Source organism: Emiliania huxleyi (genome assembly GCF_000372725.1).
Source record: "Emiliania huxleyi CCMP1516 unplaced genomic scaffold EMIHUscaffold_3, whole genome shotgun sequence".
NCBI classification, from domain to species: domain Eukaryota; phylum Haptophyta; order Isochrysidales; family Noelaerhabdaceae; genus Emiliania; species Emiliania huxleyi.
The window spans coordinates 894,972-916,613 of NW_005199770.1; the positions used below are offsets into that span (position 1 = coordinate 894,972).

At 67.0% G+C, this 21,642-nt stretch overlaps 7 protein-coding genes across 7 annotated transcripts; 6 read left to right on the forward strand and 1 right to left on the reverse strand.

Moving 5' to 3' along the window:
- Positions 1–1,064: 1,064 nt before the first annotated feature.
- On the forward strand, positions 1,065–3,558 carry EMIHUDRAFT_195264 (hypothetical protein; the record flags this gene model as incomplete). The annotated part of the gene is made up of 8 exons (XM_005775231.1): positions 1,065–1,139; positions 1,310–1,426; positions 1,504–1,713; positions 1,798–1,837; positions 2,678–2,772; positions 2,841–2,921; positions 3,071–3,189; positions 3,468–3,558. 8 exons carry the CDS (start codon positions 1,065–1,067, stop codon positions 3,556–3,558), a joined length of 828 nt encoding a protein of 275 aa, XP_005775288.1.
- A 1,415-nt stretch (positions 3,559–4,973) lies between these two features.
- On the forward strand, positions 4,974–7,377 carry EMIHUDRAFT_447702 (hypothetical protein; the record flags this gene model as incomplete). Its single annotated transcript, XM_005775232.1, has 3 exons — positions 4,974–5,058; positions 5,673–6,436; positions 6,587–7,377. 3 exons carry the CDS (start codon positions 4,974–4,976, stop codon positions 7,322–7,324), a joined length of 1,587 nt encoding a protein of 528 aa, XP_005775289.1. The 3' UTR covers positions 7,325–7,377.
- A 3,026-nt stretch (positions 7,378–10,403) lies between these two features.
- EMIHUDRAFT_195267 (hypothetical protein) lies at positions 10,404–11,213 on the forward strand (the record flags this gene model as incomplete). Its single annotated transcript, XM_005775233.1, has 1 exon — positions 10,404–11,213. One exon carries the CDS (start codon positions 10,404–10,406, stop codon positions 11,211–11,213), a length of 810 nt encoding a protein of 269 aa, XP_005775290.1.
- A 2,756-nt stretch (positions 11,214–13,969) lies between these two features.
- Positions 13,970–15,213, forward strand: EMIHUDRAFT_447703 (hypothetical protein; the record flags this gene model as incomplete). The annotated part of the gene is made up of 1 exon (XM_005775234.1): positions 13,970–15,213. The coding sequence occupies one exon, from the start codon at positions 13,970–13,972 to the stop codon at positions 15,029–15,031; it is 1,062 nt and encodes a 353-aa protein (XP_005775291.1). The 3' UTR covers positions 15,032–15,213.
- Positions 15,214–15,418: 205 nt separating this feature from the next.
- EMIHUDRAFT_95479 (hypothetical protein) lies at positions 15,419–17,530 on the forward strand (the record flags this gene model as incomplete). The annotated part of the gene is made up of 4 exons (XM_005775235.1): positions 15,419–16,390; positions 16,744–16,950; positions 17,070–17,129; positions 17,201–17,530. 4 exons carry the CDS (start codon positions 15,419–15,421, stop codon positions 17,528–17,530), a joined length of 1,569 nt encoding a protein of 522 aa, XP_005775292.1.
- Positions 17,531–17,922: 392 nt separating this feature from the next.
- On the reverse strand, positions 17,923–19,982 carry EMIHUDRAFT_195271 (choline dehydrogenase; the record flags this gene model as incomplete). The annotated part of the gene is made up of 4 exons (XM_005775236.1): positions 17,923–18,248; positions 18,305–18,635; positions 18,780–19,046; positions 19,188–19,982. 4 exons carry the CDS (start codon positions 19,980–19,982, stop codon positions 17,923–17,925), a joined length of 1,719 nt encoding a protein of 572 aa, XP_005775293.1.
- Positions 19,983–20,777: 795 nt separating this feature from the next.
- Positions 20,778–21,551, forward strand: EMIHUDRAFT_195272 (hypothetical protein; the record flags this gene model as incomplete). Its single annotated transcript, XM_005775237.1, has 1 exon — positions 20,778–21,551. The coding sequence occupies one exon, from the start codon at positions 20,778–20,780 to the stop codon at positions 21,549–21,551; it is 774 nt and encodes a 257-aa protein (XP_005775294.1).
- Between the last annotated feature and the right edge of the window lie 91 nt (positions 21,552–21,642).

Consider the following 21,642-nt stretch of genomic DNA (forward strand, 5'->3'; position numbering starts at 1 on the left):
CGAGAGAGCCAGCGTGAGCGTGATGGAGTTGATCATTTCAAGCCGGAGCGAGCTCGCGCGGCGAGGCGGCGCCTGTGGAGGATTAGAAGAAAATCACGGAATGCGTACCAACTCGTGCCGTCCTCCCATCCCTCCCTTGGGTTGTCCATTTTATTTCTTTTTTACCAACTGGGTCAACTCCCCTGAGCGTGCCAGCTGGGTCAACGCCGTCAAGAGGACAAGCACACGGCAAAGGGCTTCTTACCCTCGGACCCCAGTGGAGGGTGGTGCGCCGCCTAGCTCCGCGGACGGGCCCTCCACCCTTCATGTACGCATCAATAAATAAATAAAACGGACACACCATCACACCAAACAAGAGAGAACCCCGAACCCGCAGCCAAAAGCTGCTCGCTCGAGCCGCGGCCGACTCTGCCACCGCGGCCGCAGCTGCTGAGACCTCCAGAAAACTGGTGCCTCATATGCTGCCTCCCTGCGGATGCTGCCGGCGAGCCTGGCGGTCCGCTGTACTACAAGGATGTGCTGACTCGATTTCTACTCGATTTCTTCTACCCCCACGACTCGGAACGCGAATGTGACAGGACCATCGGGTCCTTCAGCCTCCAAAGCGGGATCACCCGAGAGCAGCTGAGCCTGCCTCTGGCCTCGCCTCCCTCTCCTTCAGGCATTCGTGGCATCCTATGGGTCGTCCAGAGTATCGACCTCTGGCTTGTCAGCCAGCCCCACTTTGAGGGCGCCATGAATGAAGTACAGCGATCGCCACCTGCACCTCGCTGGCCTCTCCGCAGGCCCCCCCGACCGCGTCGAACTCATCGGCGCGGGCTCTCTCGGCTACGGGACCGGCCCCAGCTTCGGCTGAGGGCTAACAAGCTGCCGAGCCCAAATCACTGTGAGAGTCGTGATTTCTTGTTGGTTAATAAAAATCTCTCTCTCTCCAAACAAGGGGTGGGAGAAGGACAGGATCCCCACCTGCGCGAGCAGGATCTTGGAAGGACGATCAGGGACACAGGGGAACGGGAGCGGGGAGCGCATCGCAACACGGAGGGGCCAAGGGGCCTTTACGGATCATGTGGCCCCCGCCGAATTTTCTTCTGGTTCCCAGCGGCTTCCTCGGCTTCCGCCTGCTCGCGGGCCTCGCACGAGTGCGCTAGGTTACAGCCGTTCACCGTCGAAGGCGATGCTGCTGCTCTACACGGTCGGGCATACGCTACCGCCGCGCGCGCTGCGCGGCGCGGCGCACGGCGCTGCCTATGCCCGCCCGCTGGACCTCGGCGCGGCCTACGCCCGCCCGCTGGTTCTGCGGGCCGCGCAGCCACCGTTGCTGCTGCTCGACGAGGAGAGCGGAGACATCAACGACGGTGGCATCTCGAGCGTCAACTGGGTGACGGTCGACGCCAGCGGCCCGGACGTGGAGCCGACCGAGGAGGAGGTCCGTGGCCCGTGGCCCGCTCCTCGCTGCGAGACGCTGGCCCGCCTCGACACACGGCCCGTCCCCGCCCGCCTCAGGGCACCAGCGTGATGCCGCTCTTCCCGCTCGGCGCCGCCTACCTGCCGCACACCACGCCCGTCCTCAACATCTTCGAGCCGCGCTACCGCGCGATGTATAACGACATCCTCTTCAACGGCGCGCGCCGCTTCATGGTGACGAACGTGGAGCCGGAGACGGGCGCGCTCGCAGAGGTGGGCGTCGTCTTCTACCTCGACGAGCTCAAGGAGGTGTCGGAGCAGACGCAGGCGCCGGGCGAGACGTCCGCGCGGTGAGGACGCCCTCCCGCCGCAGCCTCTTCTCGGACCTTGTAGGACCGAGTCAAGTACATCGGCCAGCACCGCGTCATCAACCGTGTGCGGCTGCGGCGCGTGCTCGCTGCCCGTCGGCCGTCCATCCGCACCCCCCCTCCCCCTCCCCCCCGGACCCGTCTCCGAGCCCTCCTCTCAGGCGCGTGCTCAACCCGTCTGTGGTTGCGACCCGGGCAACACGCCTCCGAGCGGGGTGCAGAGGCGGGACGGGGGCCACCCTCTCTCTGAGCCGTCTCCGAGCCTCGCCGCGTAGGACACCTACCTCAAGGCCGAGGTCGAGGTGCTCTCGGACTCGGACCAGCAGGCGCCGCAACACCCCCCCTCCCCCCTCCCCCTCCCTCACTCTGCTCCTCAACCCTGCCCCTCCCGCCCTGCCACCGCCCTCCCCGTCCCGCCCCTGTCTCCCCGCCCTGTCTCCCCGCCCCGACCCCGCCCCTCCCCCTCCCGCCGGCCAGGAGGAGGGCAAGCCCGACGAGGGCCTCGCCGCGGAGGAGGCGCGCGGCCGAAAGAGAGACTCGAGATTCTCTCAGAGGCGCCGAGAGGCGCAGCAGAGGGAGTGCACGGTCCTCTCGCGGCGAAAGCGACTCTCTCTCTCTCTCTCTCTGCGACTCTCTGTCTCTCTCTCGCTCTCTGCGGAGCCTTGGCCGGGGCACTCCAGCACCCCGTCCCACCCCGTCCCACCCCTCGCCCACCCCGTCCCACCCCTCTCCCACCCCCCCTCCCGCAGGGTGCGGCGGAGGAGCTCTTCGTCTCGCTCGTCGACGCGCAGAAGAGCCTCGGCGAGGAGCCGCGCTTCACAGACGCCGTCAAGGGAAGAGCTGTCCGCTCGCGGCTCGTCGCCGTCCTGGCGCCCGGGGACCCCTTCCCGGACCCTTCCCCGCAGGCTCGCTCTCCTTTGCACGCGGCACGTCGCCGTCCGACCGGGGCTTGTGGGGCACCATCGGGCTGTGGCAGCAGTTCCTCGAGCAGAGGACGCAGGTGCGGCTCGGACCTGGCGCCGCAGCGCCAGGTCGTCTCTCGGCTGATCCGCGATCGCCTCTCGGCAGGTGCTCGGCCAAAAGATGCAGCGCGAGATCCAGAGCGGCGTCGCGAGCTACCTAAGCGACAACTCGCTGCGCGAGGACCTCGTCAACGCGCGAGGCGAGATCCGGCTGCAGGAGCGACCGCCGCCGCCGAGAGCCGCCGAGAGCCGCCGAGAGCCGCCGAGAGCCGCCGAGAGCGGAGCGAGAGCCGCCGAGATGCACCGAGCGTCAGCCGAGAGGCCGGCGGCGTGTAGGACTTGCCTCCGGAGCTGATCGCCGAGATCGAGGCGATCCAGCGGCGGTACCGAGGCGAGGTGGACGCGCTCGACGGCGAGCCGGGCTCGCTCCGCTTCCAGGCGCCGAGCAGGCGTTGGTCTGAGCCCATCGGTCCGCACTGAGCTGGAGCCCACTTCCTCCGTCCCCAGGCGCTGCTGCAGTCCGACTCGCACCGGCAGAGGCTCGCGCTCTTCTGCACGTGGCTGCGCAAAGAGCAGAAGCGGCGCGCGGAGCCGCCGCCCAACCTCGCCTCCGCGCCCGCCGCTTCCCTCTCGCTGTTGCCGCCCAAACCTACCCCCACACCCCCCACACCCCCCCGCCCCCCCGCCGTTCCCGCCCAAACCCAACCGCCCTCTCTTTGCCTTCTGCGCACAGGCTCGCCACGCGCAAGTCGCTGCAGTCGCTCTTTAGCTCCGGCGACGCGAAGGGCGAGGGGGAGGGCGGCGCGCCCGACGATAAGAGCTGAGCGCGGCCGCTGGAGGGAGCGAGACTCGCCACGACCCATGCCACGACCGCACCCCCCGCAGAACACGCGTTCGTTGCCTTTCGCGGTCGGAAGGGCCGACGCCTCCTGGCCAGCGACGCAGCGACGCTTGGCCTTCGCGGTGTGCACAGCGAGGAGACTTCAGTGCACATGGCGCCGGACTGCCTCGCACACCCGGCCCCCCTTTAACTTTTGACTTGCGCTAACGTATTTCGTGGACTTGTGTTGAGCAACTCTCCTATTATAGAGAGATCACATCTTCGATCGCTTCCCTGGCACTAGGGGGCCCACAGCGCCCCAAATCCACCGGTGTGGGATTTCGCGCAAAAGGCACTGTGTGGAACGGGCTAGCTCAAGGTTGCGTTAGATTGTCAATGGAGAATGGCCGCGTTCTCGCCCCTTTCCTGTCCGCGTGGGTCTCAGAGGACGAATGAGCACCGGACCTTCGAGGACATCAAAGTCGGCCGCGCCCCACGGCTATCCCGCCGGCTCTCGAGTGTCGCAGCGCGACGCGCTTCACCCCTCGACTCCGCGCTGCGAGTCGATTGGGAGACGACGCTCGGCCACTGCCAACTCCACCCTGACGTGACGCACATGCGCCGAGTGTCCCCCCCGAGGGTGTCCTTGTATAGTATAGTTGGTTGCGAGTTAAAAAAAGCCCGTTCCGCACCCGCAGCCAGCACCAGTACACATGCCGTTCTGGTGCCCCTCGGCTGGCCAGAGGACGACTCACAATGCAAAATCGGAAAGACATCACGAGGGGCCGTATAAACGGCGCCGCAGCGGCCCGGGACACTAACAGTGAGTTGCTGCCACTCGCCCGGCCTCCTCCCCCTCGGGGTCGCCCGGAAAGTGGGCTTGCGCACCGGCGCCCCCCCCAGCACGCCGACCCGAGGTGTACCCTCCGGCCACCTGGGAGGGGAGCGCTCTCCCTTTTTGGCCCATTGGCTTCACCATGATGGATACGGAGGTGGCCAGCCCTTGGTTGTGCACCTGCGGCGCGAAGAGGAGGTGATCTCGGCGGACGACGGCCATGCCGAGAGCGGGTCCAGCGCGGAAGAGGGTGCGCAGCGCGTCGCGGCCGCGCGCTTGGGAGCCGGGGGGATGGCCGGAGGGGGCGGGACGCCTGCATGTCCTCGAAGCTCCCATCCGCATACGCAAGCCGAGCCGCGAACGGCGGGGAGGGAGTTTTGGAGGGTCAGCCAAGGACGCGCATGGCGAGTGACAAACGAACGCAACCTGCCCCGTCGCTGGTTTCTCATCGTGGGTTGAGTCTGAATAGCTCGCTATGTACCTTTCTGAGCGCAGTGGTCGCCGCAGACTGGCTCCAACTTGACGGCGGCATGGAGACGTGATGCCTCCATGCCGCCGTCAAGTCGAAATCGACATGCAGCTCGATGGTTTGCCCGAAAAAGGTACATAGCGGCGTTTCGGGCGACAAACAGCGCTGCGACCGCGAAGTGGCGGTGGACATGCTCCCATGTTGCCGACGCGGCGCCGGAGTGGCCGGCGCTGCTCGCCGCGACCACGACGGCTACTCCGATGCTCCGGGCCGACCCGTCCTACCCGACGGTGGCACTCTTCCACGTCTCGCTCACGCTGAGAAAAGATCTGAAACGGCGTGCAGCAGAGTCACCGACGAGTCGGTCCGCGTGACTCCTCGTGTCCCGAACCGTTCTCACACATCCATAAACTCACTTTGGCCTCACTGAAGCGATGCCCTCAATCCTGAATCCTCAGATTTTAGATTAGGACGCTGTGGGCCCTCTACTGGCACCCCGCCTGCTCTCACACAGATCACGCGCCGCCCCGGAGAGCCGGGGACGCACATGTGCATGTGCATGGACATGTGCACACTCTCGAGACACCACTGAGTGTGCGCGGCCGCTGTAGGTCAGTCACAATCCGCGCCGGTAAGCCCAAAGCGCAAAGGAGGGGTGGGGGAACGGCAAAGGCCCCGAAACAAGAAAGAAAATGAAATCCGAATTCTTTTGTGTTAGTGCCAGTGCGCGCGAATCCGTGTCGGCGTTTTAATTTCTTTTTGGCCTCATTTTTCTTTTGCTGCTTTCGCCCCATTTTCATGTCGCGGCACGCAGCCTCCGGCGAGCGCTCCTCGGAGACCACGGCGCTTACCGTCTTCACGCTCGCCCTATCGCACTGCTTGGCGCTGCAGGTGGCCAAAGATGTGGGCACGCTCGGTCTCGCGGTGCAACCGCAGCGGCTCTGGACAGCGCTCCTCGCTGGCGCCGTCTGCTATGCGCACGTGAGGCCGTGGTCGAGCCGCTCGCTCTTCAGCCTTGCCGCGGCAGGGCTCGGCACGCTGTGCGCCCACGGCTCGCAGTCCAACCACGTCATCGTGGAGATGGCGCTCGCAGCAGGGGTGCTGCTGACTGCTCCGCTCGCGGCCCTCGTCGAGGACGCCAGCACGGCGAGCGCACGCGCCGCTCGCCGCGAGTGGTTGGTGCGGCTGGCGAGCTGCGTGCGCGCACAGCTGAGCGTCCTCTACGCCTCGGCTGCGCTCGCCAAGCTCAACAGCGGCTGGTTCGACCCAGCCTCCTCGTGCTGCGTCCAGATGACGGCGGCGATGCTCGGCGGTTGGCTTCCCGCGTGGCCGCGCCTGCTCCACCTGCTCCCCGCCGCAGCCATCGCCTTCGAGGTCGGCTTCCCGCTCGCGCTCGGCGCCGCCTCCTTCGGCGGCGGAGGCGGCGAAGGAACCGGCCGCCGCTCGACGCTCCGCGCGTTGATGGTGAGCGGAGCATCCTTTCACGCGGCAATCGCGCTGCCGCCACCTCCGCTGTCGGTGTACCCGTTCACGATGCTGATGGTGCCCTTCTACGTCGTCGGCCTGCTCCCTGAGGAGGTGGGCCGAGCGGCGCGCGCCTTCGCCTCGGCGCCACCGCCCGCCCTCGCCGCGTGCGGCGCGGCAGGCGTGGCGGCGTGCTTTGCCGCGGTGGCCGCGTCGCGCCGCGCCGCGGGCAGGTTCGAGTACCCGCCCTACATGGCGTGGGAGCTCGGCGTGCTCTGGTCGACGACCGCGTTTGGCTCCCTCGCGTGCGCCGCCCTCCTCCCGCCGCCGCGCCAGCCGCCCAAGGCGCAGGCCGCCTTGCCGCCAGCCACGGCCGCGAGGCGGGCGGCGAGCCTCCTCCCCGCAGCCTGCCTCGGCCTCCTTGCGGCGATGCCGCTGCTCGGCGTGCGGACGCACCCCTCCCTCGCCATGTTTTCGAACCTCGACGTCGGCGGCGGCGCCTCGAACCACTGGCTCCCCCACGCGGCGGGCCTGCGCTTGCCCGAGTGGCTCGTCCCGAGCGAGTACACCGCCGACGCCGCCCTCCTCCTCCTCGAGACGGACCACGGAGGCCTCGCCGCGGCGCAGGTCAACCTGGCGCCGCTGCTGCCGGCCGCGACACGGGGGGACCTCCGCGCCGTGAACGCGTGCGCCCGCTTCTACATCTCGCCCCCCTCGTGGCGCGCTCCGCCCACCGAGCCGCTGGCGCCCTTTGGCTTGCCGCTGGTCGAGGTCCGGAGGCGACTCTCCGCGCAGCCCGGCGAGGGCCCGCAGGACTTCTACCTCCGCTACCGCGAGATCCGCGCCGGCGCCCCCGTCGGACCCGAGCGGCTGTACCGGCGCCGCGCCGGCGTCCGGACCGCGGAGAGCGACCAGAGGCTCGACGCGCCGCTGCCTCCGATCCGTGCTCTGCTCCACCGATTCCGCGCCTTCGACGTAGAGGGAAATGTGTGTCGTCACTGACAGCGGTAGAGCGTGAAGTACAGCGGTGTTTCTTGATGTTAAATGATGAAATGAACCAGCAAAGGACCACGCAAATGACCCCCCCTCCCCTAAGGCGCCCCCCCGCGCCCCGCTCCCGCGCTCGTGCGCTGGCTGGCGGGGGCGGTTCTCTGGTAGGACGGGAACGAGATGATAGTAGGGAGTAGAAGAAAGCAAAGAGGAGCCCTGCGCACGCACGACTCCGCAGGAGAAGCCCCTCCCGCCCGTGCTTGCGCAGCGCAGCCTCCTCCTCCGCAGGGGCGCGCGCGCCCCGCGCGCGGCGGCGGGCCCGAGCCCCGCGCGCCGCGGTCAGCGGAGGGCGGGCGCTCGGCCGATCGAGCGGGCGCTGGATACTCAACTCCCGATATGACGGTCGACACTCTGCTAAATAATGCAACGTCTCTCAACATACTACCACATTCAAACGCAAAGACTCTGGTGCAAAGCTCTGGAGACCCAGTAGAATTCTGAATTGTGCAGAGCGAGGGGGGGGGCGGTTGCATACGCATGGTTGACATACACATAGCAGCGGCTCATAACTCAAGCGCGCGGCGAGGAGCCAGTTTTCCTACGTGCGGCTTCTGAGTTGCCATCCAAGCATGAAGTTAGGGGATGGAGGCCGGGCGATGCCAGTTGCAGCTTGCACAAGGTGCGAGCTGCCGCGCAGATTAGCTCCGCTGGCTACCGCGGTTGCATGGGGCCGTGCGGCGGCGGCGGCGGCTCACCTCCCGCTGTGATCTGCGGGTGCTCGTCCCAGACAACCGTCAGAGGCCTGCTCGTGCTCAGCTTGACAGGCATGGGTCTCCTCACTGGGTGGGCCATCTCCCTCGTTGGTTGAGGGGGCGACTGGTCGGCCGAGCTGCCCCCGGCGCCAGTCGCATCAGTCAGCCCGGCCTCCATCCCCATTGGAGGCAGCCAGTCGGCCGAGTGGGCGCGGCGCATGTCCACAAAGGCGCGGTAGTGCGTGGAGGTTGGCGCACAGTCGGGGTCGTCCCCCGAGCCGTACGAGGTGCGCGGGGGGCTGCCATGAGACCCGCCGACCGGCGTGTCGGCGTACGCGGTCCCGGCGGGTGGCTTGAGCGCGAGCATGACCATGACGCCAAACGCGGTCACGGCTAGGGTCCCGATCGCTCTAGTTAGCGGCGAGGGGTCGCCGAGCGAGGGGAAGATGCACTCGAGCGCGTGGTACCAGGCCCAGCCGCTAGCAACGCCGAGGGCGGCGGTCTCGGCCGCGAGAGCGTCGGCTCGCTCCTTGGCCTTGCCGTCGGACTCGGCGATGGCGCGGGCTGTGGCCACCGCCACGACACAGGCGGCCGTCATCGCCATGGCATAGGCCGTGCTGGGCGCGACGGCCTCGGTGCTTGCGTAGGGGAAGGGCCACGCCTTCCAGGTGGTGGTGGATGCAGCCTGGAGCGCGACGGAGCCGCCCCACGCGACGACCAACGCGCCGAGGCCGAGCGAGGCCTTGTGGAGCTCGCGAAAGGAGGGCAGCGACGACAGTGAGGGCGCGTCGTCGCTCGAGATACCGCCCTGCCGCCGCTTGGCCACGAGGCCAACAGAGAGGGCGAGGTGCGGGCTGGAGGGGTAACTCCGCACCGCCATGGCAAAGTGCGAGCTTCTGCTGTCGCTGCAACCGATCATCAGCCAGCGCATGGCGCAGAGCGCGAGCGCGAGCAGCCAGGAGACGGCCCATCGCGGGAAGCCGTGCCGGTTCGCGAAGAGCGAGGCGAGCCCGTAGTCGAGAGCGCCGACCCACATCATGGCCGTCATGATGGTGGTGAAGAAGACGACCGTCTTGACGCGCTCCGGGTTGGAGCCGCGAAGCAGGAGGAAGGGGCCGCAGCCGTGCTGGCCGAGCACCACCGAGGCCGCCGCCACGACCGTGATGAGCACGCCCGAGAGGAAGGCGAGGATGGGGTTTCCAGTGGGCAGGGCGCTCAGCAACGCGCAGATCCACGCCCACACGGTGACGTACACCAGCGAGGTGGCCAGCGTGCCCCACACCGCCGCCAGTACGTGATCGGCCAGGGCAGAGCGGCCTGTGAGCGAGCCGGCGCGGTTCTCTGCGACGACGTACAGCCACCAGCAGAGGGAGGTGACAACGCTCGTGTACGCCCAGATGAGGAGAATCTGGCGCCAGCCGAGGTGCATCCCCATCAGATCGGCCGCGCTGCGCTGGAAGAGGTCGGCCTTCCCGAACATCGGCAGGAAGAGGTGGGTCCACGCCAAGGCTACTGCATACCCTGTCGCCTGGTGTGAATGCTCTACGAGCTCGCCGCGCAGGCCACGCCGCGAGGGCATGCGGTAGCTGCATAGACTGCGCCGCGGCGGCGTGTCGGGCCCCGAGATACTGCCGCAGGCCCCGGCGGCGCACATGTGGGCACCGGGGCCACGCGCTCCCTGGCCGAGACTCCGACGCGACCGTGTCGCGCGCGCCCCAACAAACGGATCGTCGGAGATTTTGGTGCGAAGGTCGTCTATTCAAAGACGGCGGTGCGGAGACTGTGAATTGCCCTATCTCGTCTATTTCTCTCTTTTGCGTCCAGCGAGTTTGAAAGTGTGGACAGAAGAAAATCAAGCTTGGGATAGGACGCACTATCAGGTGTGGAGAGAGAGAGAGAGATCCAGGTGTGGTGCAGAGTGCCACGGTGCACGGGCAGACATAAGACATGGACGGATGATCAGGGACACGACAGGATCCCAGTGCTCCCAGGGAGTCCTCTCTAAAGAAAGAAAGAAAGAAAACAGACAAACCCAGACGAGGGATGGGGGAGGAGGACAGGGTCCCCACCTGCACGAGCAGGACTTTGGAAGGGCGATCAGGGGCACAGGTGGGGCTCTCCTGCTCCTGACAAGGGACACGACAGGCTCGCAGCGCGGTGCACGGTGGGCTCCACTCCCTGTATAGGACAGGTTGCTGCGTAAAATTCCTCTCGACAAAACCGAGGACCGGCCGACCAGTCTGGCCGACTCCGCGTGCGTGAACTCTCGAGCTATAGCAGACAGCAGGCCGACCTGGTTGGCCCCGCCCTGCCTGCCGAGTCACTCGACGCACTGTGCAATGTCCGCAGTGGAAGCAGCGACAGTGGTGCTGCTGCGGCGCATTCCAGGCGGCGCGGGACGGACGAGCATCGACCTTGCCACGCTGCCAGCCACGTCCGGCTCCGGCTTCAGCATGCGGCAGCTGGGTGGCCACGACGGCAAGATCTGGTTCGCTGCTGGCTGGCAGGTGCTGCTCGGGCAGAGCGAGGTGCAGAACTGGGTGCGCAGCGGGCCGGATCAGCCGGCAGTCATGCGGTATGGCGGTGAATGGAAGTTTCCGGGCGGCCGACGTGAGCCGGACGAGTCGCTGACGGAGGCGGCGTGGCGCGAGCTGAGCGAGGAGTTTTGCGTGACGCCTCGCAATGGCGGCGTGCTGCACCGGCTCAACCGGCTGCGGACCAAGCCGGTGCGTGGCGTCTCCTTCGACATGCACAACTTTGTCGCCCTCGCCATCGAGAATGACTGGCTGGCCGAGCTGCATCCCGACTCCATCAACGCGGCACTCGCAGCGCGGCGCGAGCGGTTTCTCACGCTACTGAAGGCGGGTGACTTCTGGCCGCTGGGCAAGGCCGAGCGCGAGCGCGTGGCGCCGGAGGTGCGGCGCGTGGCGTGGCTGGGGCTGCAGGAGGCGGCCGCGTGCATGCTGTCGTCGAAGGCGGAGGAGCTCGTGCCCGTCGACAGCTGGCAGGCCGCGGAGTACGCGCGGCTTGGCGTGACGCGCCGTGACCCGATGTTCCAGACCTTGGCGACGCTGCTCGAGATCGGCCGCTTCGAGAGCGAAACAGAGCTGCGCGCGCATTGCTGCGCGCGCAGCAACTTGTACTTGTGAGACGAGTTACGTCGAGCAGCGAGTGCGCGTCGCGCGCACACGCGCGCTATCTCTTTTCTATCACGTGCGGACCGGCCTCGCGCAACGTCCCTGATCCGTCCCGCTTGCGCGCGGCGCGCCGCTGGCGCGCCGGGGCCTTCTACTGGGCTGCGGCTGGGTTTTTACACATAGGCGCACATCCGCGTGTTGTGGGGTTGGCACTCCCATCGACCCTCATGACCTCCTGCGGTCTCTGAGATGGACACCAGTGGGTGTGGGACCACAGCCAGGATACACTCGAAGGCTGGGTAAGCAGTAGAGGTCGATACTCGACGCGTCCCACATGGTCTATGTCGCTGTCGGCATGCTGTCGACAGGACGTCGAGCGACACCGGTGGCAGTGCCACCCAGGAGTGGTCGGGCGGTCTCCCGTCATGAGAGAGCCACCATGTGATCCGTATGATGATTCCTGACAACCGCCTCAGTCAACTTTCGTCACAGGTCCCGCTCTGAGAGGAGCTGCGGGTCAGTTCGACAGCTGGAGCTGTGTCGCCGGCGTGCGGCGGCCTGCCTCTGGAGGTGCCTCTGAGGTGGACATTTTTTGGTCACCGTGAGAGAACGCGTTCGAATTTTCAATCGGGAACTTCAACTTCGCACGCGCACCGGCCAGGGCTACAATATTGCCAGTGAGGCGGAGGCGCGAGTCGGAAGGCCGCGACCGTCAAGTGGTCCCGTCATTTTCCTACAATCGCTGTGAACCCAGCCACGTAAGCCCCCCCTCGGTGCTCGGAGAGAGACGCGCTCGAGAGTGTCCGTAAAGCCGCCATAACTCTTTTCCGTTCCCCGTGGGACGCCTGCCCAGGCCGGGAATATGAATTTAGTCGTTTACGTAATGTTTTCTTTAGAAAACGCGCCCTTTGATGCTTGACGAGGACACCGCTCAAAAATTGATATCCAGCGACGGGAAGGCGCGGACGCGCGCGCGGAGGTCCAGCGTGAGCGTGGCGTCCGGCTCCACCCGCAGCGAGCGAAAGGAGAGCTCGCAGCCGTCGAGGTCGAGCACGAGCGTCTCGAAGAGCCTTGCCAGCCACGGGCCCGCGCTCGCCGCGGCGGAGGAGGCCGCCTCGTCGGCGCCGCCGGCGCTGCACGAGCACACGACGCGGCCGCTCGCGTCCTGGCGGAGCTCTGCGCTCAGCTCGGTCTTCGCCGCGCGCACCGGGAAGAGCACGGCCCCGTCCGATCCCGGCGTCCCCGGCAGCAGCCTCGTCCCGCCGCCGCCGCTGAAGGTGAGCGCTGGGGCGTGCGGATCGAGCGCCTGCCGCGCCGCGACCGCCTCGCGCATCAGCGGGTGGAGCAGGAAGCCGTCCCAGTCCCGAGCGGTGAAGCGGATCTGGGCCGATCCCATGGCGGGCGCGCGGAGGAGGATCCGCCGCTTGGTCGCGAGAGCGCCAAAGTCAACGGCCGTCCGCCCGACCTCGACGTCCAGCGTCGCGCAGCTGAGCCGCATCGGCGTGCACCAGCGCCGGCCGCGCACCCTGACCCTGTCGACGGCGCCCGACAGCACTGACGACGGCTCCGCACGCACGGCGACCTCACACGAGCCGCACTCGCGCAGCCGCGTGCGCAGCACGAGCTCGGCGATCTGCGAGAGGAGCCGGTCGGGCGCGAGAGCCGGCGACGGGAAAAGGCCGAGGCTGGCCGTCAGGAGGAGGAACATCCGGCGCTATCTAGATAGCCAACTTGCACTCTGTGCCACTTCTGCGCGGCGAAGGCGCGAAGCGCAGAACAAATGCGTTCGCGGAGGGTCATCCTCTGGTCTCGCGTCCACCCATACCGCGTTGGTGTCCAGTCCGAGCCCGGCTGTTCTTCACCTTCCTACCTAAAACCTAAGTTGGGTAGCGAGGATTGGTGTGACGCGATCGTAAAGTGTTTTCTGGCGGCCGACCGTCAGTGCACGGAGTTGCCCCTTCTCCGTCCGTGCGACTGCCCGGCTAGTTTGAAAACGCGCGATAGAGTTGTTCAAATCCGCTAATAAGTTGAGCGTGCCTCAACACAGCCTCAGTGCCTCACCGCTCACGAGAGGAGTAGTATCTCTCACTCGACAATCTCTCTCTCACTCGGAACGTATTGTGATGAGTCGCCTTGTCCCATGAGAGATTTTTAGAAGCCAACAAGAAATGTGTCACACAGAGTGATTTGCCCATGAGTACCGCTCGCTGCTGGCGCGCGGTTGTGAGAGAGATTTTTGAAGTTGATCGCGGCACCACAATCAAGAGAGAGAAAAAAACTCTAGCGAGATTTCCCCACAACCCCGTGTCGCCGCCAAAAAAACTCCCGTCTGCAGCCTCCTGGAGCCTAGCGGTAAGGCGGCCGGCGGTGGGGCGAAGGGGGAGGGAGGGGGCATGGTCCTGTTCGGCGGAGGCTGCGGTTTGGTCCGACCCCGCAAAAAGTCCGAACCCGGCAAAGAAAGAAAGAAAGAAAACAGACACGCCAAACGAGGGATGGGACGAGGACAGGGTCCCCACCTGCACGAGCAGGATTTTGGAAGAACGATCAGGGGGACAGGTGGGGCTCTCCTGCTCCTGACAAGGGACACGACAGGCTCGCAGCGCGGTGCGCGGTGGACTCCCACATCCACTACCCGGCACACGGCCCGTACGCGTCGTTCGTCGTTTCTTCTGCCGCCCCCGCCGTCTTCACTGCCTCGGTAGTCGACAATGTGTGTGTGTGCGTTTGTGTTGCAGTTCTGTGCAGGTTCACGAGCCCGGTAACGAGCCATGTGTACGAGCAGTGCTGACGAGGCGCACAGCGGCTTTATGGATCTCAGCGCTGACGCGTGGCTGAGCGTGTTGCTCGTGTCAGAGAGTGCCCTTACTGTGAGTCGGTGCGCGGCGGTCTGCGAAGCGTTCCGTGATCTGGTGTATCGCAGCGCGCAGCTGTGGCAGTTGCTCGCGGCCCGCGACTTTGGCCTGCGCGAGGAATGCGAGTGGTTTCTCCAAGTGGATGTGGCGAGCACAGCAACGGCCGGCACGCTGTCTTCGATCGCTGCTCTACGGTGGCGCGGGGCGTATGCAGAGTGCAGGGCTGCGCTTGACCGGAGCACTCGCCAGTCCACGAGGCAGGAGCAGTACAGGCCCCAGACTGCGGCTGCGGGGCTGATCTCGCTGCGGGAAACCGCGTGCAGCGACAGCGCCGGCGAGTTTGCGGCATACTACCCCGTGCACTTTGCGCTCCGGGGCTGCGGGCCGCTCGAGTGCTGCTGGTGCTCGAGCAGTGGCAACTGCCGTAACGTGAGCGTGTGCGCGCGGGTCGCCGGCGGCTACGCACTGGTCACGGCGGTGGGCTGCGTCAATCCGGCAGACGGCTTCGACAACCCGGTGAAGGACGTGGTCGTCTTCGGCTCGCTTTCGCCGCTTTCGCTCGGCTCGAGCCGCTTCGACGACGGCGGCCGCGACGACGAGGCGAAGCGGCTGGTCGAGGCCGCCCTCGACGGCTCCGCGGAAGCCACGCCACGGCTGCCGCCCGACGCACCGCTCGGCGGCTGCCGCTTCCCTCCGTTCCCCGCGTGCCGCGGGCTGCATGTGGTGCGCCCGTGTGCGCCGACAGTGGTGCGCTTCGTGCGCTTCCTCGTGCTGTCGTCGCAGAACCCCGCGGGACACACGGACGCCAACGTCGACGTCTCCAAGCTGCAGCTCTTCGGCACACCGCTCGGCCGGCCGCCACACGCGGACGACGAGACGCACGACGGCGGCGGCACTTCGGCGCTGCTGCAGAGGCTGCACCTCGACTGCGTCAGGGTACGCTCGCCAGACGGCTCGCGGGGCCCAAACTACCCGTAGGTGTGCCGCAGTTCTCCTGGGGTGCGGCACCACCAGCATCACTAGAGTAACTGCCAGAGACCGACACGGCGACACCTTGGTGCTTCTAGATGGTGTGAGCGGCAGCGTTGGGCGCCGGCGGCGACAGGCCGACCGGAGCGGTCGCCATTCAAGTGAAGGCGCCGTTCAAAATATGTGCTCGGAAAGAAAGAAAGAAAGAAAACAGACAACCCAAGGGAGGGATGGGAGAACGGCACGCCGCCACCACACAGGGATTTTAAGGAGAGTGCTCGGAGGGCGTGCACAACAACGATCATAAATTCTTTTTTTGTCCACGTGTGTGAGAACCCACCGACACGCTGGCAAGCAGCCGACACGCTGGCAAGCGTGACACCTCTCCCTGTGTGCATGCCGGACTCCTCCGCTTCGCTCTTCGCACTCCTCCTCCTCGCGCGGCCTGTCCTTGGCTCCCCGCCCTTCTTCGAGGCCGCTGCGGCGGCGGCAATGCAAACAATCGCGATGCTCGAGTGCACGGACGACTCGAGTGACTGCGGCGGCTGGGCGGCGGGAGGCGAGTGCAGCAAGAACCCGGGCTTCATGCACGCAACCTGCCGCAAGGCATGCGGGCGGTGCGAACTGCAGGCCGACGACGCTCGCCACGCGCTCGAGGTTGTGACGTACGCCGTCCGCAACCATCACGCCGGATGCGCGCACGCACAGCAGGGCGGCGCGCGGCTTCCAGAGTGCGAGGGCTCGGCCGAGCGGCTGGCTGCCACCCTGGCGATTGCTCACGAGGGCGCGACCGGCAGGGCGCTGCAGCGCGTCGTCGAGGCGCTCGCTCGCGAGGTGTCCGCCTCGAGCCCGCCTCCCTCGCGTCCTCTGCCGTGGTCCCCTGCGGCCGAGGCGACGGCGGTGGCGAGCGTCGGCGTCGGCGGCTCCGCGGTGGGCCCCTTCGTCCAGCTGTCGGACGGCGGGCGGATGCCGAGCGTCGGCGTCGGCACCTGGCTGACGACAGGATCTGCGTGCTACGAGCTGGTCCGCGCGGCCCTTCGCGCGGGCCTTCGCCACATCGACACGAGCGAGAACTATGCCAACCACGGCGAGATCGGGAGGGCGCTGGCCGAGACGTCGGTCCCGCGCGGCGAGCTTCCTCCCGGCCAAGCCCGCGCGTTTCTGCTTCCGCGTCACAGACGGCTTGTTGATGCAGGCGAGCTCTTCATCGCCGACAAGCTCTCCTTCCCGCACTCGTACTCGGCGGGCGGAGCGCGCAAGGTTGCGGCCGAGCCGCTGCGGCTGCTCGGCGAGAGAAGCCCACGACGCGTCCGCGACGCGTCCGTGACGTGTCTGCAGGCGGTGGGCGAGTCGCTGCGGCTGCTCGGCGTGAGCTACCTCGACCTCTACATGCTCCACTCGGGCAAGAGCTAGCCGAGATCCGGCCGAGAGCCGGCCGAGATTTGGCGGAGAGGCAGCGGAGAGGCAGTGGAGAGGGAGCGGAGAGGCAGGAGAGAGGCAGCGGAGAGGCAGCGGAGAGAGGCAGCAGGTGAGAGGCATCCCGGCGCATCGATTCGGCCGAGCGGCCGCCGAGGTGGGTTTGCCCAGCAACTCCCCCTCCCCTCCCCCCCTGTGTGCAGTCGGCCCCTCTGTGTCTGCGCGGCACGAGGCATGGCGCGAGATGGTGGCGATGCAGCAGGAGGGGCTCATCCGGCACGCCGGCGCCCCTCGCCTTGGCACAGAGGCGCGAGTTGCGCTGCCTCACGCCCGCAGCCGTGGACAGGCACATCGGCGTCTCCAACTTCGGCACGGCGGAGCTACGCGAGCTCAAGGCCTCCTTCCCCGACGCGCCGCCCGCCACGCTGCAGTCCAAGTTCTCCCCCTACCACCGCGGCCGCACCGGCAACGGCGGCGGCGAGGACTTCCACGCGGCGACTGCGGAGCTCGGCGTCGCCCTCACCGCCTACTGCCCGCTCAACGACTGGCCGAGCAAGCTCAAGGCGGCGGAGGAGCAGCACGCCCGGCGGCACTGGAGCCTTCCCAGAACCTTCTCGGAGCCTTCCCGCAGGCAGTGGAGGATGCGCACGTCCGCGCGATTGCCGCACGGGCCGGCAAGACGCCGGCGCAGGTCTGCCTCCGCTGGGGCGAACGGCTCGGCCTGGACACGTCCGTTCGACACGTCCAAGACATGCCCCGTAGGTCATCCTCCGCTGGGGCGTCCAGCTCGGCCTGAGCGTGCTCACGCGCTCGCGCGACGAGGCGCGGCTGCGGCAGGCGGCACAGATCTACGATTTCGAGCTCAGCGCCGCCGAGATGGCGCTCGTGTCGGGCCTCGCGTGGTTCAGCCTCTCGCCCACCAACCGCGTGCCCTCTTCGGTCGCCGACGTGTACGGCGTCGAGGTGCGCGACGCAGAGGCGTACAAGCGCGTGCCCCGCGCTGGCACGGCGCCGTACGTGGAGCAGCCCATCAAGGCGTGTGACATGGCGTGGGCCATGCTTGGAGACAGCAGCCGCAAGTCGGAGCTCTGATTTCCCATCGACGGCACTATGTCGCGGCGATGAGGTCTCCTCGTCACGCCCGCCCGCGCCTCCGCTCCGCTATCTACACTAGCTGTCCTTCTGCGCGTAAGTTTGATTTTGGTTTTTCTTTTTGCGCGTGTGCCGCGATCTCACGCATTTTTGGGCGCCACTGTGTGCGCGGCGCTGCGCGCGCTGCATGCATGGCCGGACTCGGCACTCGCACTAGGGTAGACTAGTAGTGGCACTACTCTGACTAGAGGTGACTAACTGACACCGCAGTGAGCCTATCATGACACGTACGGCTCTACTCACTGACAGCTCTGTCTCACCTCTCCTGTGAGATATGGCTTATGGGAAGCATGATCTGGGTGATCGGGCCGGCGGGCAGATTACCCGACCGCCTAAGTATCCGCCTTCAAGAGTTCTGCCTTTTCCCCACGCAAGATTATGCTTGCGCCGAGGATGCCCACGACGTGCGCCATGGGGGAGGGCGGGGCGTTGGAGATGCGAGGGCACACGCTGGTGTCCGCGACGCGCAAGCCCTGCAGCCCCATCACGCGCAAGTCCTGGTCGACCACGCGGCCGATGGGCGCGGTGCAAGAATCATGCCAAAATGTGGTCGCCTTCGCAGCGATGTGCGCTTCATCTGCGGCCGTGCCGGCGGGCTCCAGCTGCGAGAACCGCTTCTGCGGGTCGGAGGCAAGCATATCCCGCACGAGCTTGATGCCTGCTCACAACCACACGTGTGAAGAGAGGCTGCACAGCTCCGCTCTGACCCCGCACGAGGGCCGATGCCGTAGCTCATCACCGCTGACGCATGCCCGTCGGCGAGAAAGTTGGGCCGCCACACCACGCGGTGGCCGCCGCTGCCATCGGGCGCTAGAGTGACCGAACCCCGGGACTTGGGGAGCATGGCAGACACGTTGAAGGCGACCGCGGTCTGGCCCGGCTCAGGGCAGGTAGTCTCATCTGTGTTGGAGTTGGCCCAGATGACTAGGTCGGCAATCGCGTCGGGCCCCTCGGCGTCGGCGAGGGGGCTGCGGATCATCGCCCAGATGTTGGGCTGCGTCCTCATGTAGGAGGTGGGTGCGGGCTTGCCCATGGCTGGGAAGGCCTGGAGGGGTAGTCGCAGGCCGAGTCGGAAGTGGAGGAGAGACCAAAGGCAAGGCGAGGCGAGGCGAGGCGAGGGCAGCGCAGGAGAGGACGGGATTGGGAGGGGAGCGCTCGCCGGGAACTCGATGGCGCCCTTCGGCCGCACGGACTCGCCATGGAAGGTATGCAGCACGCCGACCTTTGCGCGCGTCTGCAGCTCCTGCCCGACGGGTAGGTCCGCCACAAGTGGAATCTCGAGGGCGGCCAGATCGACGGCTGGCCCCACGCCGCTGGCCAGCAGCAGCCCCGCAGTGGCCAGCGCGCCGGCCGACAGGATGACCTCATCGGCGTCCAGGAGGCACTCCTCGCCGGTCGTGGTGTCGGTGTATGCGACGCCCACGGCACGTCCGCCCTCAAAGCGCACACGCGTGACCTGGCGCGCGCAAGCGGGGAGAAGGATTATGTTGGCTACCAGTAGGCCGGGGCGGCGACGGTGGGTGGTCTTTCGAGAGCTCCTGCCGCATGGCGTGGTCCCGCTCCCGTGGCGTGTGGGCGGGCGGGGCGCAGAGCGCACCTTGGCGTGCGTGCGCAGCGTGAAGTTGGGGAGGCCCTTCACCGGATCCACAAAGACGCTCCCCGAGCTCATGCGGCGGCCGGCTGCACTGATGGTCCACTCGCTCCATGCCACGGAGCCTCGCTCTCCAGCCTCGCCTAGGTCGCGGGCGCGGTCGGGCGCAAAGCCGGCGGCCCTGAACCGCTCCATGACCGCGTCGTCGACGCTCGAGTCCATGCCGGCGGTCTTGGCATTGAACAGCTTCCCGTATAGCCCTCGTGTCGAGTACGCCGCCTCGACCTCCTCAAAGGCCCCGCGCACCGCCGCCTCCTCCCATGCGGGACCCCACTCGGCGTACTGCGACAACGCACCGCGCACCCAGAAGCCAAGGTTATGAACCGTGTTCCCTCCAAGCACGTTGGCGTTGTGGTTGTACTCGGAGTGTGGCTCAGGGCCAGGGCCGGCGAAATGGGAGTGGCCGCCTTCGTTTAGCTGTCTCACTTGTTCGGCCCAGTCCCGCGGCACAGTCCAGGTGGGCTCGCTCCAGACGACACTCTGCACCGCTGCCGGCGCATACAGGTTTTGCAGCTTCCAGCTGAACTCCGGGTTGAAGAGGTCCAGCGGCACCCCTGGAGCAGCGTCCCCATGCCAGTCGTCATCAGGGCCGAGCTCCAGAAGAGTCACCGTGCAGCCTGCGCGAGCGAGCTTGGCGGCGAGCGGCGAGCCCGCGGCGCCAGAGCCGACCACGATGTACCTCTTGCCACCGCCGCTCTTGTCGTCGTTCACTGCTTGGTGCTTCCCCAGGCAGGCGCCCATGGAAGCTCTCGAAGGAACGCCCGTCGACGACGGCCGGGGGGTGGGGGGGCAATCCCGCCCGATTTTCTTTATTTCCTCGCACAAGATTCTTTATTTCCCACGACGACGAAAAAAAAACTCCACAAAAAGAAAATCTGGCCCCAAAGAACTGTTGCCAGCCAGCCCGGCTCGATCCCTGGGACCCTGTCGTGTGGGTGAACGCTGCCCAGTCCCCCTCCGTGTCACGATGCGCTCCCCACTCCCGTTCCCCTGAGAGAGAGATTTTAGGAAACCAACAAGAAATCACGACTCTCACAGTGATTTGGGCTCGGCAGCTTGTTAGCCCTCAGCCGAAGCTGGGGCCGGTCCCGTAGCCGAGAGAGCCCGCGCCGATGAGTTCGACGCGGTGCTTGGAGAGGAGTGCCCGCCACGGCATGCCGGGCGATCGACCGCACCCTCGAGCCGTCACGACCCCGACCGTCGTCAGCTTCTCTGCGTGAATATGTATGGCTAGCGTGCTTCCACTGCGCGCCCGCGCCTGCGCTCCCCACCCTTTTGCGCAGCAACACCTTAAACTTTTCAGGCCCTCCAAATTCGGGTCGGAGCGTAGCGGAGTGGGCCCCGAGTTTGAAAAGGGCGACGGACGCTTGCGTCCTAGCCTCCAACAACGCCTCCCCGGCGCAGAGGGGCCCCCGGAGGGATGCACAACCGCTCCACGCCACGCCGCTTGCGGCGGTCCTCTTCCCAGCTCCGCTGAGGGCCGCCGCGTTATTTTTTTTGGCAGCCCGGCTCGACGCGCGATCTCTAGCCCCGATCATGGGGCCTCTCCGCCGCGGCCGCTCCGCTGCGCGCCACGCCGCCGACGCCGAGGACCTGCTCTGCCCGCTCTGCCTCGAACTCCCAGCTTCCGACGTCCACTGCTGCACCAACGGCCACAACTTCTGCGCCGACTGCCTCGGCCAGCACCGCGAGAGTGGCTACGCGGGGAGCGCCAAGTGCCCCTCCTGCCGCGTGGCGCTCGGCGACGGCACGCCTCTCCGCAACCGCGACGCGGAGAGGCGCATAGCCCTGCTGCCGGGCGCATGCGACGGTTGCGGGCTCGGCATGCTGCGCAAGGACCTGGCGGCGCACACGGCGGCGTGCCCTGATGTGCGCGTGGAGTGCCCCTTCCCGGGCTGCAAGTGGGAGGGCGCGCGGCGCGACCTCGCCGCGCACACCGAGGCGTCGCGCGAGGTGCACCTGTCGATCGCGCTCGGCCAGCAGAAGCGGCTGCTCGCGGCAGAGCGGATCCTCGCGTCTGTGAGTGTCGATGTGGTGGTGGAGCTGTTCCCGGCGAGCGCCGCGGAGGAGGACTGGCAGGGCTCCGTCCACGGCTGCGCCGTCCACCGCAAGCACATCGGCTGCTCCCTCATGCAGCCCGTCGTCGCGCAGCCTGGCTTTGCGCGCTTCTGCGCAGAGCACGAGGCGAGCCCGCCCCTGCCGTTGGCGCCCGGCAGCAGGGCTATGCGCCTCTCCGCGTCGCGGTTGCGGAGAGGCGTGCCGTCGCCGAGCGCCACGCGGCAGGAGGGGCACTTGGCGCTCCCCGCGTAGCCACTCTCGCGGTGCTGGGCGAGGCAGTCGGCGCAGAAGTTGTGGCCGGTGGTGCAGCAGTGGACGTCGGAAGCTGGGAGTTCGAGGCAGA